Below are 17147 nucleotides of genomic sequence, written 5' to 3'. Positions count from 1 at the left end.
AAGTCTATGAGGCGGATGATATCATTTCATCCAAGATGTCTAAAATGGTTTCTCGGGATAAAAAAATCATCACTATGTCTGTTTGCAGGAGACATAAATCACATTCTCAAAGAATATGATTACAATCTCAGCATTTCAGTCTGCATCCCATTTTACAAAAGGTAAATAAGACAGGTGACGCCTAGATCGGCAGCTTTTCCCTGCTTGTGTTAAAAGAAAAAAATCCTCCATGTTACATAAGAATCCTCAGTGTAAACATGGAACAAAGACAGCTATGAGAATGTGGTGTTTACCATTCCTGTGGTGTGTGCTCGCATGCCTGAATACGCATGAGCAGCAGGTATCAAGAAAAGGTAAACATAGCGTGAACCAATATTCGTATTATTACGAATAAACTCATTACTTCCACAAACAACTACGCTTCAAGTTAACCCTGAAGCGTGGCGTTCGATGACCTTGGGGCAATATTTTCTCAAAGTAACATCACATCTCTCGATTTAGTCTTTCCAAATGAAAAGTATTGTGAGCACAAAGCGTCTCATTCATAAATAGTATCAAATGACTACATAGGAGATCAGATGTCTTCCTTGAATTCAAATTTTCTTTCCGTGCTCCTCAGGGTGAGGTTGCTTTACAGAGGCCAATTGTGAAGGAGCTTTGCTTACGTTGGGACAAGGGAGGGGAAAGTTGCCTCCTGCCTCCCAACCTGGACCCCCGGATGTGCGTACAGTATACATGATGCTGTAGATCGTCAGGTTGATGTTTGTGTTACAATATCCAGCTACGAATGAGTTTGTTGTTCATCATCACGGTTCAAAGGCTTCCAGGAATGACAGCGTTTACTGTATCACTAAGAGTATTCAGCTTGGATTCTCATTCATTTTCCAGAGATATCCAGTTGGCTGGTGTCCATTTACAGTAGGTGGGCGCGTGCAGGTTGTCCGGCGATGCGTCGGCGGCGTGATGGAGGCAGAGCGTGCACGAGAGAAGAACTCTGAGTGGGTGTGAAACACCACTTCTTTCAACTGACTTGTTTTATTGAACTTAACATGGCACTGTTTATGCTGCTTTGTTATACTGTATGCGAATAAGAATATCTAAACATTTTTTTTTTTTTTGTACTTTATCGGATGTTTTATATTATGAATGATAATGACAATTTCAAATTCAATTTAAAAATGAATATTTAAATTCTTTAAATTGCCTAACACATAATGAGACCTGTTTTAGCTTAGGTTTGTGTGGTTAGAGTCGAAACAAAGATCTGAAATGAGCTGGTATTGTTAAAAAAAAAAAAGAAAAAAAAAAAAAGAAAACCTTTGAAATTATTCAAAGGGCTTTTCGATTTAGCTGGGCGTTGTCCTGCAATAACACACAATGCAGAACAACGAGCCTCACAACGGCAGCGCAGCTGTGAAAGTACAATGGGCCCTCATTTATCTGCCAGAGTTGGTGCTCTATTATTAAAATAAAGAAGTGGAAGCAAGTCACAATTCAAGTCCGCTTTGTATTACTACTGTATCTAGAAAATGAAAATTCAAATACAAAACATGTCTAGTCATGTTGTTGGGAGTCTAAATCATGTCATGTTGCACGAACAGTAAGACCAAGTCGAGTCTTTTGAAAATTTTAGGCCAGTCTTACAGATCGATTCAAGTCACTCAGCTCAAATAAAAATGATACGTAAGAGTTTGGGCTTTGTAGAGTTCCATACCATCGCTGCTGCCGCGGGCCACCAGGACATCCGGCGACGGGGTCTGTTGCGAGCGTGAGCCGAACGAGTCCAGGCTGTCGAAGGAGTCCTCGCGACAATGTCGTGGCGGGGAAAGCGAGTCGCTGCGCTCAGAGTCCCAGCAATCGATGTAGCCGCTGTCCCGAATGCTGCGTTGGGGGCTCTCTGCCTCCTCCGCCTCCTAAAATGTGCCAAGACCAAAATTTAGCGATGGGAACATCTAGCAAGATAACAACAAACAAAAATGTTAATAAGGGAAGATCTTCTGTCAACAGTTGAAGTGCGACTGAGTTCAAGGCAATTGCTAACAGTTGCAAAGTGAACCTACAGCACAATGTACAATTGAATACAGATTCTAAAATGAACTGATCAAATTTGAACATACAAACAAAATGGTCTCAATGTTGCCACCAGAATACGAAAAGCACAAATGCAGATCAAGAAGGATTTCACAATTGTCCACTCTAGTCAGGGACTATTCCAATTGCTAAAAATATGCAATGAAATGTTACCTGGACAAGCATTTTTTCTTTGACTATTTCTACACGTCCCACTGCGGCCATGTCGTTGTTCAATCCTCGACACCGGCTCGAATTCTCACTTCAACTGCACGTTCTACAAACCTGCCGACTCCTCCCTGCATTTGTCTATGTTTGAAATATGTCAAGCTGCTAATGGAAGGGGAGGAAAGGCCTTTCCTGTCCCACAAAATCAAGAAAAGGGCCACAATTTGCTTTCTATTGTGCAACTGCAATTTGGTGCTTGAATAAAAAAAAAAAATCACATAAATCAAAAGCGAGCCACTAACGCAATGCATTTTAAGCTGATTCAACAACCTGCACCAAATACAAATAAACCCAAAAGTAGCTACTCTTGGTACCATGGCATCAAGGTTTTCAAGGAGGTACAATCCAAACAATTATCACAGCATTTTCCATGACAAATCCCGGGTATTCAATACCTTTCGCATCTGTGATAGCAGGCCCTCGAACTCCCTCAGGTCCAACGTGGGCCCGTTGTAGAAGGTACAGCTGTTGGCAGCCCGACCCAGCCAGTAGATAGTGATTAGAACCTGCACCAATCAAAACAGACATGATTGAATTTATTCTATTGTTTCAACCATCAAGGCCCGGCCGGGGGGGCCAGATGCGGCCCGTCATAACCTTATATGTGGCCCGCGAAGACAAATCCAATTCATGTGAGTACTAAAATTGACAATTGCCTTCACTTCTAAAAATTAGAGCTATTGCTAGCATTTTTTTTTACCATTCATCTAGTTATTCATCAATTAGTCGTGCAGTCTATTATATAATATGAGGAGGTCATACATTTATTGGTGTTGACAGTCATCATGGCCTTCCTAAGGAAACTATGATGACGATGCAGCCCGCAAAAAACAAAAGAGTTTGACGCCCCTGGTTTATATCGTTGTTTGCTGGGGAAGGCATCAGAGCCCCGACACAAATAGTAAGGATAAAAAAATAAAAAAATAAAAGCTTAGAATTGCTCTGGAAGTACACAATGCTATGCTGCAAAGACTCCGAGTGTGGTAGACCATAGAAGCACATACCAACACCGTGATGAGCCAAAACCAAGAAGTAGTAGAATATTGTGAGCTCGCTGTCCAGCTGCTTGTTTATGTTTCTGCCTGTCAAAATGACAGGAACGTGCTCTTGGGCAATATTTACTGTCAGCCACAAAAAGCACGCTGGTGCTGGCCAAATTCCAAGCATGAGCTAGTTGTGACGACCTAGTCATATTTTCTGACAGAGATCCACTTAAAGCAAAAGTGCCAATCAAGTGTAAGATCTGTATTTAGTTGTTTCGCAGACAGAGAATCTCACAAACATTGTATTCTAAAGTCATCATTTTGAAATCCTTTTAAAAACTCGTTCACTGACGGGGACGTATTTTCGTATCATTTAGGAACTCAAGACATTCAAAGCCAGGCATACATTCATATATTATGAAAAAAAATTACGTGGTAGGTTATGGGGAGGTTTGAAAATAGCTAGCAGTGAATCAGTTCATAAAAAAAATAAGGCAATTGTACAAATAAAGACAATGATATACTAAAGTGAATTGTGTTTTGTATTCCTACCTATACATCATGTTTGTGTTTCCCATGCTGATTGTTGCGTGTGACTAAAATAAGAATATAAAGCCACGCTGAGCTCTTATCAAAACCGTCCCAGCATAGTGGGCAGAAAATATTGCGCCCATGTGTTTTTTTTTTTGGTTCATTTGCACTGTCAAAGATATACATAGCTGCTCACATTGTTTTAGGTCTTACTTACGATGTGTTCTATTCTCTTCTAAATTATTGCCAATAAGTCATTCAGGGTCCAGGAGCTTGTGGCGTTTCAGCGGCAGTGTTCTCGCCTCCCTTTTCAAGGCGGGAACAATGTCTTGGCCTTGTCGTGTTTGTGCAGGCGCTCTGTGGTAAACGCGACACGGCTTTGTATTGACAAAAGTGAGAGGAGCGGGACCTCAAAAAGCATGTCTACCTTCCCTTAACCATTAGAAGGCCTTCAAAATACTACACTGATTCAAAGTACAAGACAATAACTGCTTAGGTCAAACTATATGATACATTTGACACTTTGAACACAACAGGAGCCTGAAATACACATTTCGATATATCCTTTTTTTCTGTGACGTGACTTCACTGTTACTAACAGAATTGTTTTTTTTTTTTCTTTTTGTTTATTTACATTTCTCGTAAAAATAACGAAGGCGTCACAGTTAAACCCTGGAGACAATATTCCAATTGCATTGTTATGATGGTCATCACACCTCATCATCTCAAGATTAAATGAAGTCACTTACATTTTTGATCTTTCGGCTGCAGTCGCTCCGCCTGTGGAGAATCACAAACACAGTGTGAGAAAGTGACTTCATATCAAATCAAATATTTGGCATAAAAAGATCCAAAAGTTGCATGAATCGACGATCACTGTGATCGCTGTAAGCACAGCTAATATTGTCGTCTCTAACGTTATGTTTAGAACATTCATTCCATTGGGAATTTTTTTTTTCCAATCACGGTTTCCACTTTTCAGACCCTATTGTACATTTATTTGGAACATGTGTGTGTGTGTGTGTGTGTGTGTGTGTGTGTGTGTGTGTGTGTGTGTAGAGGTCAATTAGAAAGAGGAAGCTGTCACCTATCACAAAATGTATTTTGCCAGAGTGGCCCAAATTCTGTTTCCTTGAGTCTTCCCGGTAAAAGCTGTTTCCCCTAGGCTGTAAACACGCGAACGAAAAGCCTTCCTGTCATGACAGCTTCAACAAAACCAGTGGAAACAACCCCACAGTGATGTCCTCTTTTTCGGTTTGTTCTGTCCATTGAGACAATACAAACGTCTCATATGAGTCAAAATCTAATACCGCTTTGTTTTTGTGTTGTTAAACTGTGTGTGTTTTTCAAAAGATAGATGGGTTCAAGGATGTTATTTATTTTTTGTAAGGATTGTTAAGAAGCGTAGGCGAGGCTGTGAACAGAGACTGCCAGACCGGGACAAGTCAACAAGAAGTGAGCATTATCGTCACTCCCTGCAGCTTATCGCCGCTTATCAGCTGATTCTATTTATTTTGCATTTATACAATCCAACAGGCAGGACAATGCTTACGAGGAAAGATAAAACAGAAACTACATCCATGGGCATTCAAAAGAGAACTCAAAAGGGAAATACATTGTATGGCTTAACATAATATTTTAATTAAAATTATGATTTGTATTTTTTTTTTATTCATCAATTCTTATCCCTCGAAGGAAGCCACCATGTTGGGCAGTATCCTGCTTCTACTTTTCCATCATCTTGACTAAAGCCTCAGTTGCAACGTGATTCTGCCACAATTAAAGTAACTATAAATCAATATAAAATGTAATCTTATATCCAGGTGCAACACCGAAAGCCTTTGTTTTGTCAATGCACTAAAATATCCTTGAACTTGATTGGAAACAAAACGAGTGACAAGTTGAGGAAAAAAAATTCCTCGTCTTGACAGAACAAGTCAGGCAGCACTCAACGTTGCACTGTTGCGTTAGGACATCTTTGCGGAATGACACCTTGTTCGCGAGTTTAATGACAACGCATGCACGCGCGGGCATTTACAACTACAAACACAAGCTTTTGTCACCCGGCAACACGATAGCGCTCACGGCTAAGTGAGCAGCGCGTGCCGAACGAAACTGTGTGAGAGACGCAGTCATTGTTCTGCACAATATTCCATTACATTGACTTGCATGGAGGTATTTGTGTTGGCAGCCAACTGACTGATTGCCAGGAGGACACATCACTGACAGACTGACAGACAGACGGATGACGAAACTACTGCTAAAACAATTCAAGATACTGCTTGTTCTTGCTCAAAGTATCAAAATGGTGAACAAAGTGTCGGACTTACTTGGCAGCAGGGCGTGTAGAAGTGTCCTGAAGGTCTCCGGGGTCAAAAAGTTGGGTTCCCTTCAGTCCCAACTCCTCACATCCACGCAGAAACACACCCAAGTTGTCCTGTGTGTGGACAGTACACGTTTATAAAAGAGGTACTGAGCTGATTTGAACTCGGTCGCTCACGAAAACACTTTTCGCTGTATTGTGACAAGAAAGATGGCACACCAACACAAGCATGTGCATCAGTACATGAAACTTGCAGAACGGGGGATTGAAATGGAAGCCACATTCATAATAAGTCAATCAAAACTATCAATTTTAATTTCCAATAAACATATGTGACGTTGCGGCACAGCAGGGTGACGCACTGGTTAGCACGCTACCTCAGTTTGAAGGTCCAAGGTTGAGCGTGGCAAAGGGACGACTTACAAAAAGAACTTTTAAAATAATACAATACTGCAAACACCTTTTCTACTTGACATGAACTGTATTATTAAAAAAACTTCTCGTCCCTATCATCATCTGCAGTGAAGTGCACAACACCCTTGCAGAAAACTATGCATTGAAAGGTAGGCTAATTGTGCGAAACATACTATGCAAGGAAAAGTCGGAATATATCTCTCCACCTTCGACATTCTCTGACAGAATCTGTGTGGGACGCAATCTGAGCCGAGCTCTCCCTCCTTTTTCCCAGATTCTCTCGCCCTTGCTCTCTTTGTTTTCCTACTTTCTGTCATTCGCAGGGCTGCAGGCAAAGTAATTTCTCTCTCCATCTCAGGGTGTTACCGCTTCCTCTCCACCCTGATTTCTCCTAGACCGAAACGCAAATACAATGGCCTTACATTCAGAAGTCCGGAGTCAATTCGAGTGTGGAAGCTTTCTGATAATGAAGTACACTTAAACAGGTGTAGAAGTTATCCACACACACAAAGGATAACAATCTCACGCCCCTCCCTCCCTCCCTCCCTCCCTCCCTCAAACCAAAGCCACGGCTTCCTGTGATTTTGGGGACAGTGCACCATTGAGGTGGCACATACAATTGTCACCCACCCACAAGTAAAAAGGAAGTACATACTAGTTGGGAAATAACAATAAAATACATCTTTATTCATAAAAGTGCCATCAAGTGTTTTTTTTTTTTTCTCTCAAAACACGGCACATTTGTAGTTCCTACGGCCTTGAGGTATACATATGCTAAATTTGGCTGTCCATGGAAAACTTTCACCAGTGTATGGAGTCCCTGTTCCGAAAAAGTTTGAAATTCAGATTTTACAGTCATTTCGATGCCAGAACAAACAGATAATAAAATATAATGAGTGAAATGATGTGCGACTGATTTCAATCCGAAACACTTGCCACAAAACAAGGTGCAGCAGTCAAGAGCCACCCCCTGCCCCCATCCCGCTAGTTTTCCTGAGCACGGTGGCCTTGCAGAAATAAGTCGGGTGACTTGAAAAGATACACCTCTGTCTGTTTCCCGACTGCCGTTGCAGATTTTCAGGCGGCTGCGGCTCTACAGGAAACCGGGCGTCGACCGCAAAACTCTTGATTGACAACCGAGCTTGTTTGGAGTAAGGATTGCTGAGCGTTGAGGGGTCACACACACATTCCGGCTCAGTAGGAATATACTTGGACACAAGTTGGACTGTGTTTGAGTTGTAAACACAAGGCAGTGAGTGACTAACAGAAGTGGATTTGTTTTGCTTTTTCGATCAACTTAGTATTTGTTGTGTTTTTTCAGTGGAGCAGTGGTTGTCACACTTATGCGCCTTTTCCACAATACCACAAGGCAGTACAAAATGAAAATAGTTATTGTGTGCAATATTAGGTGATACATCACCTTGTGGTTGTGGGCAAATTGGAGTAGAATTAATGTTAGCTCCAGATATTCTCCATCATAAGTACATGTCCTGTATTCATGCACTTATGGAGCATTTTTTTCCCCCCAAAACAAATAATCCGTAAATCAACAAACAGCGGGCAACAAGCGACTTGAGGACGGCGGCAGAGCTGCCAACGCGCTGAGGTAGCTGCTCTAATTACAAAAAGTCCTCAGAGGCTCGTTTTGTCCCAAACAGGAAGAGGAAGGGGTTGCCTCTGTTTTATTATGACGGGGCCTGATAACGGCAGACCTCGTTTGTTTGTTTCTCACCTCCCTAATTGCAGCCCTGGACAGTGGAAAAAACAAACATGCCAAGGGATGTTAGGCATTATAAAGGGTGATATAATTATTGGTAGCGCGCTATATTATTATCCACATGGAAACATGTAATCATTATGGTGACCCCCGCTTGAGCAGACATCTCTGCAATAAATGTTACTTGTTAAGTTTAGCATCTTGCTCATTTCTTCCTTCATACAGTACCGGTAACCACTTTATACATCACCAGGCTTATGTTGGAGAAGGTTGCAGCTTGCAACAGAAAGTGGGCATTATTAGCATCTAATTACAGAGCAATAATGATGGATTCTATACAGAAAATGTCAACATAGTCACAAAAATAAATAAATAAAATATGTCTACTACTGTACTTGACAAGAGTTGGTTAGTGGATGTGTTGCCGAGATTGAGTGCAACAGCATAATTACTTGTTATGGTTGCAATTCACTAAACGTCTGTGGGGAATAAGGCCGGGTGTTTACCAGACACTCATTAAAAAATAAAAATAAAATAAAAGCAGGGATGGCTCATTGACAGCCATTAGTGATGCCGCCAGATAAGATACTTCAGCCCAACCCAGATTTATTTGTCTACTGCATCATCACAGATCCAAATGAACAGGGTCCCCGGAACTAAAGGAACCAAAGAATGTCAATATTGCCCAGATTAATTTTTTTAAAATGTAACTATACCACGCCCTAAAAATGGTGGATTTTAAATCTAGATGTTGCTACATAGAAGAACTGAGGGTGAATGACTTACCAGGCCAGCAATGGGTGTCGGGAGTCTGTTGATTTTTTTCACCAAGCCGGGTTTAATGGAGCTCAGTAACCTGATGAGGACAAGATGAAATGAATACAAATGCTGAACCATGTGGAACCTCTCAGGATTTGAGGATTTGTTTTATTAATTCTGTCCAAGGAGATGAAAGTTGGTGCTCTGGCCCAGGGACCCCAATTTGAGAACCCCCTGCTCTATCAGCCTAATGTGATGTGTTTTCACTGGAATGAATTGTGTCTCAGAGGACGCACCCATCCATGGATAGCCTTGTGCTATTTGATATTGCTCATGGCATTCCGGCAAAGTGATTTAGTGATGAAAAAATGTAATTTTCTCATTAGGAAACTTCTTTTTCCCACCACATTAACTCATACAACTTCAATGGGAGGAAAGCCCTGCTCGATTTCACTCTCCTTCCGCAGGCCCAGCAGAGGACTGTATAAAATGAAGGTGTGCAGTGTCACACATGAGCACTTTTTGTGTATAGCGACTGCTTGATGATGCCGTTAGCCTCCTGTAAATGATGTGTGATGATGTTGTGAGAGGTCCTGTTTGAAGCACTGCCAAAGAATCAGTACAAGTTGTGGCAAAAGGTTTGATTTCTAAATTTATTGGTTACTTTATTAATGGTCAAGAGTGACTGAGATCTTAAAGAAATTGCGCCTTCTTTTAAGTATTATGATATTAAAAATTTTCTAGACAAAAAAAAGGTCAAAATGTTGCATGAAAATGGAGTTATGAAATATTGTCCATATCTTTCAGCCCTTTGGCCCACTATGGAAGACTCAGTACTGCTATTAGCATTGGCAGTGGCTTCATAGTGCTAAGATGAAAACTAAACAGTGTTATCATACAAGGAGACCTTTAAAAATGAAAAAGAACCACCACTTACTCGCATAGCAGTATTCCATTCTCCAATCCTCCCCTGAAATTCTTGTCACCGAAGCATCTGCCTGTCACCGCCTACGAGGGAAAACATCCGTGAGTCCAGTCCTTCAGCAAATATATTGGGCTATAAATCAAAGCAATAAACATACTAAAATATGATTGATAACTTTAATTTCCGCTCTTTTGGAAATTTCAATTCCGGGAATGGCCACACGTCAGGTCCATCGCTGGAGAACGGTGCTGAACGCTAACGAGCTTGGCGTAAGCTCTAATCATCCTGACCAAATGGCCGTGGCGACCTAATGTGTTGTGACAGCGGATTTATAAAAGGAGGGGGAGAGCCCTCTTTGCATGCATTTGAACTATATTCTCAAAAATGTGCTGATAAATAAATAAAGAAATATTTAGATTGTTTTTTTTTGCTGTTTTGCGGAGACATTTAAATCTCTTCAATGTGACTGTTGTCAGGTGAGCCACGCAGGCCGCTGGGAGGAATGTGCATGACTTGCTTGTTTTCACTGGAATGTCACTTGCATTGTTTCACAAACAAATAGTACGGGAACATTCTCCGCCTGACTTCCCTTTTAATTTCCTTCAAAAGGAATGCTAACATGCTGAATTAAATCACAGAGAGGTCAAAGAGCACACCTCAAAAGTTGCACTATCAATATTGTCTTACAAGTCTCTGCGTACTGACTTGAAAACAAAAATAATAACTTTAACTCAAATATTGGTTCCACACAAATGCATTATTCATTCCCAAAACTCTATTTGGTTCATTTTGCAGCTTTTCTAGTGGCTGCACATTTTCCAGTGTACAATGTGTGCATGATGGATTTTTTTTTTTGGGCCAATCAGGTTTCAGGCTGTGTGTTGCCATATCAATCTAATCTGCCTGGAAGCCTCACATTCTATTTACAGTGCTGGATCATCATCAAATCAAACTATATTAGAAAATGCAAATCAAAACTTTTTGGGTAACGAATAAGATTTTAGATTTGCCCAGTGGGAGTTAAGATGAGAGGATGTTGAGTGTAATTGGATGAGAAAGGTGGTGTTGGATTAAGTCGCGTAACCCTACAAACACTGTTAACGTTCAAAGGGTGGACTTTTACTTCGAGAAAATATATGTATGAAAACCACCTGTAAGCTATCAATAAAACATTCCAAACAGTAGTAAGTTCTGAGTTTCGATTAGTAACTGAATTTGCCTTCATGTGCCACGTGACTACGTATCCATCAGGGTATCTTTGTCGGAATCGTAAACCGAGGGTCTCTACATTTTGAAATGCTCGAATACCAACTGAAGAGCTTGCTTTTTAACAAACAAAAATTGATGATGTTGACAAATTTGAAGAGATAAGACGGGATAAAAAGAATTCCTTACAAGTCAAATCATCCCTGGCAACCGATCCCAAGCCACTGGCCAAAATAACCTCCTGTTTTGGAACCAAATGAAAACACGAGACTGTTTGAACTGCTCTGCCTTCCGGGCCCAGGGGCCTGGAGACGGAAAATTCTACTTGTCCCAAATTAACAAGCAATAAGTCAAGGTATGAAGGCAGGCGGGTTACCGGGCTAGCTAAAGCACTACTTGTTGAAGCCCAGAGGCGACGGACACCTGACAGACTCATTTAAAAGTTGCCGGCTGGTAGTTGAGGATGGAGTAGACAACTAAAAGCCACGTGGCTGGCTTTTGTAGTTGGACGCGTTCTTCTCTTAGAGGATGTTGTCTCGAGCGGTTTATGTAATCATCGAGTTCAAAAACACACGTGAGCCCGTCTTGCGGCTTCGCGTGCCAATAATCTCGTTAATACAACTTGGCAAGAGAGCTTAATCCGCAAATGCCTTTGGTTTCCGATTAGCGGGACAAAAACAACAATAGGGAAACAAGGTCCTTCAGCGAATGTAAATATTGCGCCATATTTTTTAGGGCACAATACAGTGCGATTCAGAAACTACACATGACGATTCAGATCTCTGGCTGGGGGTCCCGTCAGCAGGTTCAAGCTAAGGTCAGCGGTGGTATCTGCTGACAATACATCAATGCAGATCTTTTCATTAGCCATCACCACAGGGATGGCCTATTGTGAATCTATGAATTGTTGCTTCAGCGCCTGGAGTGCTGGCATGGTGGAGCGAGTGAATACGGCAGCAAATATGCTGGATTTATTAAACTCTAAAAGACCAGCCACACATAGGTTAAAAACTCATTTTGTCATAGGCCAGAAAGCTGGATGGCTTAAGAAGATTCTCTTTGCCTCATTCATTGAATCCCTCTTTAATTTTTATGAACAAGTTTGTGCTTAAAGTTGGACTGTGTATGTCTGGAGCCTGCAAGCCAGGTCACAACCTCACAAATCAGCACAATCAGTTGCAGATCCACCCATCATGTTCTGCATATAATTTAGAGCAGCCTGACTTTCACACACGTTTTATTTGGCAGGTTTTTGGAAGGAAGCCTTAAATCACTGACTTTTATCCGAGCCAAAGAACAAAACACGGACAAATCGTGGATGATCTCTGATAATAACATATAAGAGTATAATTGGCACCGCCTTATGCAGCGGAATCAAGAAAAAGACTAGCAATCTCGAAGTTGGACCACCGCCTCAGAGTTCTGTGTGAAAGATTGCAAGATGGAAGAGAGTTCTGAACCTGATCGGTGAATTTTCCAGCCCCTGAGGTAGCATCAGAGGCCAAAGCGTTGTGTAGTGGTGGCTTTGTCAAAGGGCTTGCAGAAAGCCAGAACTGGTGTGTGAAATTCAACAAAGATTCACCTGTCTGCCCTTGCTCAGTTCAGTTCAATCAAAGTGGATCGTCATTAGACTACAAGCAAAGGAATTGTGGATTCGTTACGGCTCTGATGCAGTAGCTTTAAAGATTTTCTCATAAAAAGCTAAGAAGGAATACTTTCGGTATGGGATCGAGTGTTACGCAATGTCTTTGTGCTCGCTAACAAAAGACTAATGCTGTTCTGAAAAAAAAAGAAAAAAAAAAAGAAGCTAAATCAGTAAGACAAGAGTGTTGGTCAAACATTACACAACTACCCGATTAGTCATGCAGCCACCCTCTCACATGGACTTGTTTCATGGAAAACATCTCAATTAGCCTGTAGCTGCTAGCTTCGAGGTTTGTACAACAAACTCATTCTTTGTGTTCAAACGTTTATAGACCGAGTGTCTGGACTACTGTGGTGCTGATGTTGTACAAATTAAATCAAAAGTTGGAACCAGGCATAGTCCAACCCAAGGACTGACTTCCTGAATATATATTTTAAAAAAAAAAGATGCCTCTGAATTTGCCCAATATCATCATCTGACCATGGCATGAAAACAAACCGTGGTTAATTAGTGCCTGCTTTTTTTTTTTTTACTCGCTTGTTTTCCTAAGCGCTTTAAACGTTCAAAATTCCAACACTGGCTCCATTTTCTATCTCTGCCAATGCCCCCAAATTTTGATAAGCCACTCTGATTAAACAAGCCAAATTTCCCTAACCCTGAGCTAAATGTTAGCGTTCCGACCAGTCCTTCCCTTTTTCCACCCGGATTAGATGACGGAACGATGTTTGGGTGGTGGATTAACCCCTCTTTTGGCCCACCGAGTTCTGCTCACTTCCTCTGAACCCAAAAACGGGGAAAGGAAACAGTATTTGGCTCCACAAGCCTCAGCGGTTGTATTGGATTAAGTAGCGGATGGCAACTGGTGCCAAAAAGGACAGGGAAAAAGGGGCTTGGTGCAGAATAAACGCGGGTGGGGGGGGCGATTAAATCCCTTTAAAATGGTCCGCCCAACGGTCCTCTCAGCCTCTTTCTGCTGCATAAACGTCGCCTCCTCAATTTAGCCAGCACAAATCCCCATCCTACTAACCCATATTGTCATCTTCCACTTACAGTGCAGAATATTTACGATCAATAGAGAGATAAAGCACAGCGTGAATATAGATGAGAATATAGTCAAGGTGTGATTGATATGCTAAAGTATGGAGGCCCAGAAAAGGCAAAACAAAATATTGACTAGGTTGTTTCATTTTAAACGTGATGGGTGGTCAAGCACGCTAGTAACAAAACAATGATCTTCTGAGACGTATTGACTGCAGATGTGGACTGTCCGTTTCTCTGAGGTTTCGGAACACTTACGTACAGCACAATTTCACATTCTGTTGGCTGTCATCTTTACATTACTTAACGCAAAGCTTAGCTGACTTAAACCACACCACAAAAGGTGAATAGTGACAACCCCCACCCCCAAAAAGCTTTGCGAGAACAGAAACAAAGAGCCTCCGTGTTGGCGGCAGCTTTTTCAGCTTAGCTTTCTAAGCAGAAGGACTTTCCAAGGGGGCTCCATGAGTCTCCAATATCCTGCTTGCTATGTTTTTTTGGGAGGGAACAACGAACTACTGACCACTCCAGAAGCCTCATTCAGAAAGACCGTGAGATGCCCCAACCTTGACTTGCTTGCTTCGAGACAAGTCATTCGTCACGTATTTGCTCCAATACCAACTCAGTCAGTGACCATGGAATTAGTTTTAAAAATTTCAATTCACGCTGTGATATTTAGAGGTTACTGAACTAAAAAAAAAAAAAGTATTTCATGTTCCGCATTTTGTTTTATTGATGAGCAAAGTCTCACAAGACGGAAAAGACAAAAGCCAATCAAGTGTGTATGTGTCACACGTAAAGTACATTGAAATTGAAACTCAGATACAAGCATCCATTTTGGAATTGGACACCTGGACTAGCAGGATAAATCCAACCAAAGGATCTGCCACCAAATTCCAATTTTTTTGCTGATTTCTCTCTATAACCAAGCGATGACACTCATAAAAATCAAATCCCAACAATGGAGGGATCATCAGACGTCAACGACTAGATTCAACATTGTGTCGTCTAAAAGCAACAAAGACTCATGTAAACATGCCAAGTGATAGGATTGTGCTCTTTAGTCCTCACGTTCAGACTTGCTCTCCCCTCTCGTCATTACAAAGATGTGCCGTACTCGTCAGGGTTGAACGAGTTGGGAGATTCACTGACGTACTGTGTCAACACGGTGGCGAAACGGCGGCTCAACAGCCTGTTTAAGGAGGACTGATTGGATTGAAACAAATTCCATCACGGTTTGTATTCCATCACGACTTTGACAAATAGGGAATCTCGTATAAGAACGCTCCAAGCTTTGCGTTTCATGGCGAGTCATCAAGAAACAATACAAACCAAAATGTTTCACAATTAATCCAACTTATGTCGTTTAAATTTCAAAGAGGGGAAAAAATATGACTACTGTACGACAAAGTGCAGCCCTGACTCGTAAAATAGCTGCTTTGAAACAAATTGGGAAAAATTCCCTCGTTACTTGGCCATGTAGTAGAGGAATGTAAGGCTCAAAATGGTGATTTTACAAAGCAGTGTCAAAATTATTATATTCTAAAAATATGTTTGTAAAAATAAATGCCTCACCAGGGTCAATAGGCATGGGCAAACAAAGCAGTGTCGTTTGTTTCCATCTTACCTGACACTAATTCCATGTCATTCCTGAGAATTTGGGCGTCTGTCAGTCCACGTTAGTGGTGAGGTCCCATTAAGAGACGGAAATGCTGCTTTACCCCACAAATGTACAGAAATCCTTCCATTGTGCCTCACCCTAGGGGGCTTTGGAATATTGGGAGGAAAGAAATCCAAAAAGATGAACAGCAGTGCATTCTTAGAAGATTCAGTCAGGGTCAGTGCTTGTTGCTCACACTTTTCCCAACGAGCTAAAATAAGATTCAACTTAAATCTTTCCGTTTGCCAAAACAACAATCTTAGGCTTAAAACATTCAAAGCATGTCCACCGTTATGCAAATAGTGAAAGGGGAGCCTTTTATTTGTACAGATGCATCAAGAGCCAACAGACCATTACATATTCTTGTACTCCTACAAAACGTAACAGAACAATGAAAACTCAATTGATCATATAAAATACCACATTTGGGTGAATTTCACTTGTGGGGATTTGTTGCTTGATTCGATCTTGCTCAAAGATACACATGGGCAACCTTATGCTGTCACATTCGCGTCAAGCACGCACGGACACCGCCCCCAAAAGAGGGAGGAGGTGCAGCCTGCTAGATTAGTCAGGATTAGACGTTTATCCCCTCGCTACTAGCAAGAAGATGGCGATAACGGCTCACAAGAGGCCCACGCTTTAATGTAAGCCATTCCCCTCTGGGAGTTATTTGACACTCTCAACAAGAGTGAAGTGAGTGAGTGGGAAGTGAAAGTTATTCATTCGTCATGATCACTTTCAGACTAGCGGTGCTGTTCATATCACGGAGACAGAGGAAAATCAATGTCTGTCATGATACTTTGTGTCATCATCAATGGTGGAATTCTGTCCAAAGAGTTCATCACTGCTTTCACTACCCAATCATACATTTAACGGAGACTATTCAAATCAAAAATATAGAAGCCCAACCGGTTTTCAAACCAGGTCATGTGCTTAGCAAACTCTTGGCCGTGGTGGACTTCTGAGTCAGGGTCAAGAGAGCTCAACCCGCGGCCGTTGGCCCGCCTGAGAACAAGGTTGCTACTGTAGCAGGCCGACAAATACCGATGAGTGCATGCTTTTTGTTGTGGCTATCTCCGTGAGTGAGTTATTTTGTGCATGGATGAGCTTGGTGGAAAAGTGCCTCGCTCAGGCTGCCCAGCAACTGTTGACAAGAGATTTAAGCCACCGGGCAGGACGAGTCAGTACGCATTTCTATTAGCCAAAACATATCATTGCATTTTTCAACAGGCTTCAATGGCGTACATGTACAGAATCTTACTGTTAGAGATGTTCCCACTCTAACTTATTTTGCAAGAACCACACGGGAGACAATATGCCCTTTAAGCACTTGCAAGTGGAGAATTTGTTCGTTACTGTAGGTACAGCAATGTTCAAACAAAATCTGACTTTCGATTCATGCAAGAGAGTATTTATTGAGAGAAATGGGTGGGGGTGAGAGTGGCCAAGGTGGGGGTGAACCCCTGGCCTCTCAGGGGGGGTCACAGCAGAGGGTGTTTTACGATGTTGTGTAAACAGAACACCTCTGATTGCTTCCTCTGCAGTTGGTCAATCAGTTCAAAGGATCTTAGCACTTCGTTCGACTATTTTGTTAAGACAGGACAAGCTATGTTAATTATTACAGATTACATTCCAACATAAGCAT

The 17147-nt window shown here is 41.6% G+C and overlaps 1 protein-coding gene across 3 annotated transcripts in view; it reads right to left on the bottom strand.

Annotated features, from left to right (window-relative positions):
- Window positions 1-17147, bottom strand: part of limch1b (LIM and calponin homology domains 1b) — a 33566-nt gene that overhangs the window by 11992 nt on the left and 4427 nt on the right. For all 3 annotated transcript variants that reach the window (XM_085905413.1, XM_085905415.1, XM_085905414.1), the window contains exons 2-7: window positions 9963-10033; window positions 9053-9122; window positions 6143-6249; window positions 4562-4592; window positions 2694-2804; window positions 1715-1913 (exon numbers count right to left, since the gene is read on the bottom strand). In XM_085905413.1, the coding sequence (XP_085761539.1) occupies window positions 1715-1913; window positions 2694-2804; window positions 4562-4592; window positions 6143-6249; window positions 9053-9122; window positions 9963-10033 (589 nt within the window). The remainder of the gene's footprint in view (window positions 1-1714; window positions 1914-2693; window positions 2805-4561; window positions 4593-6142; window positions 6250-9052; window positions 9123-9962; window positions 10034-17147) is intronic.

Source organism: Syngnathus leptorhynchus, chromosome 2 (assembly GCF_054491065.1).
Source record: "Syngnathus leptorhynchus isolate UIUO chromosome 2, UIUO_Slep, whole genome shotgun sequence".
In the NCBI taxonomy this organism is placed as follows: Eukaryota; Metazoa; Chordata; class Actinopteri; order Syngnathiformes; family Syngnathidae; genus Syngnathus; species Syngnathus leptorhynchus.
Note: the sequence above shows the minus strand (reverse complement) of the source record. Positions and strands in the feature narration are given on the sequence as shown.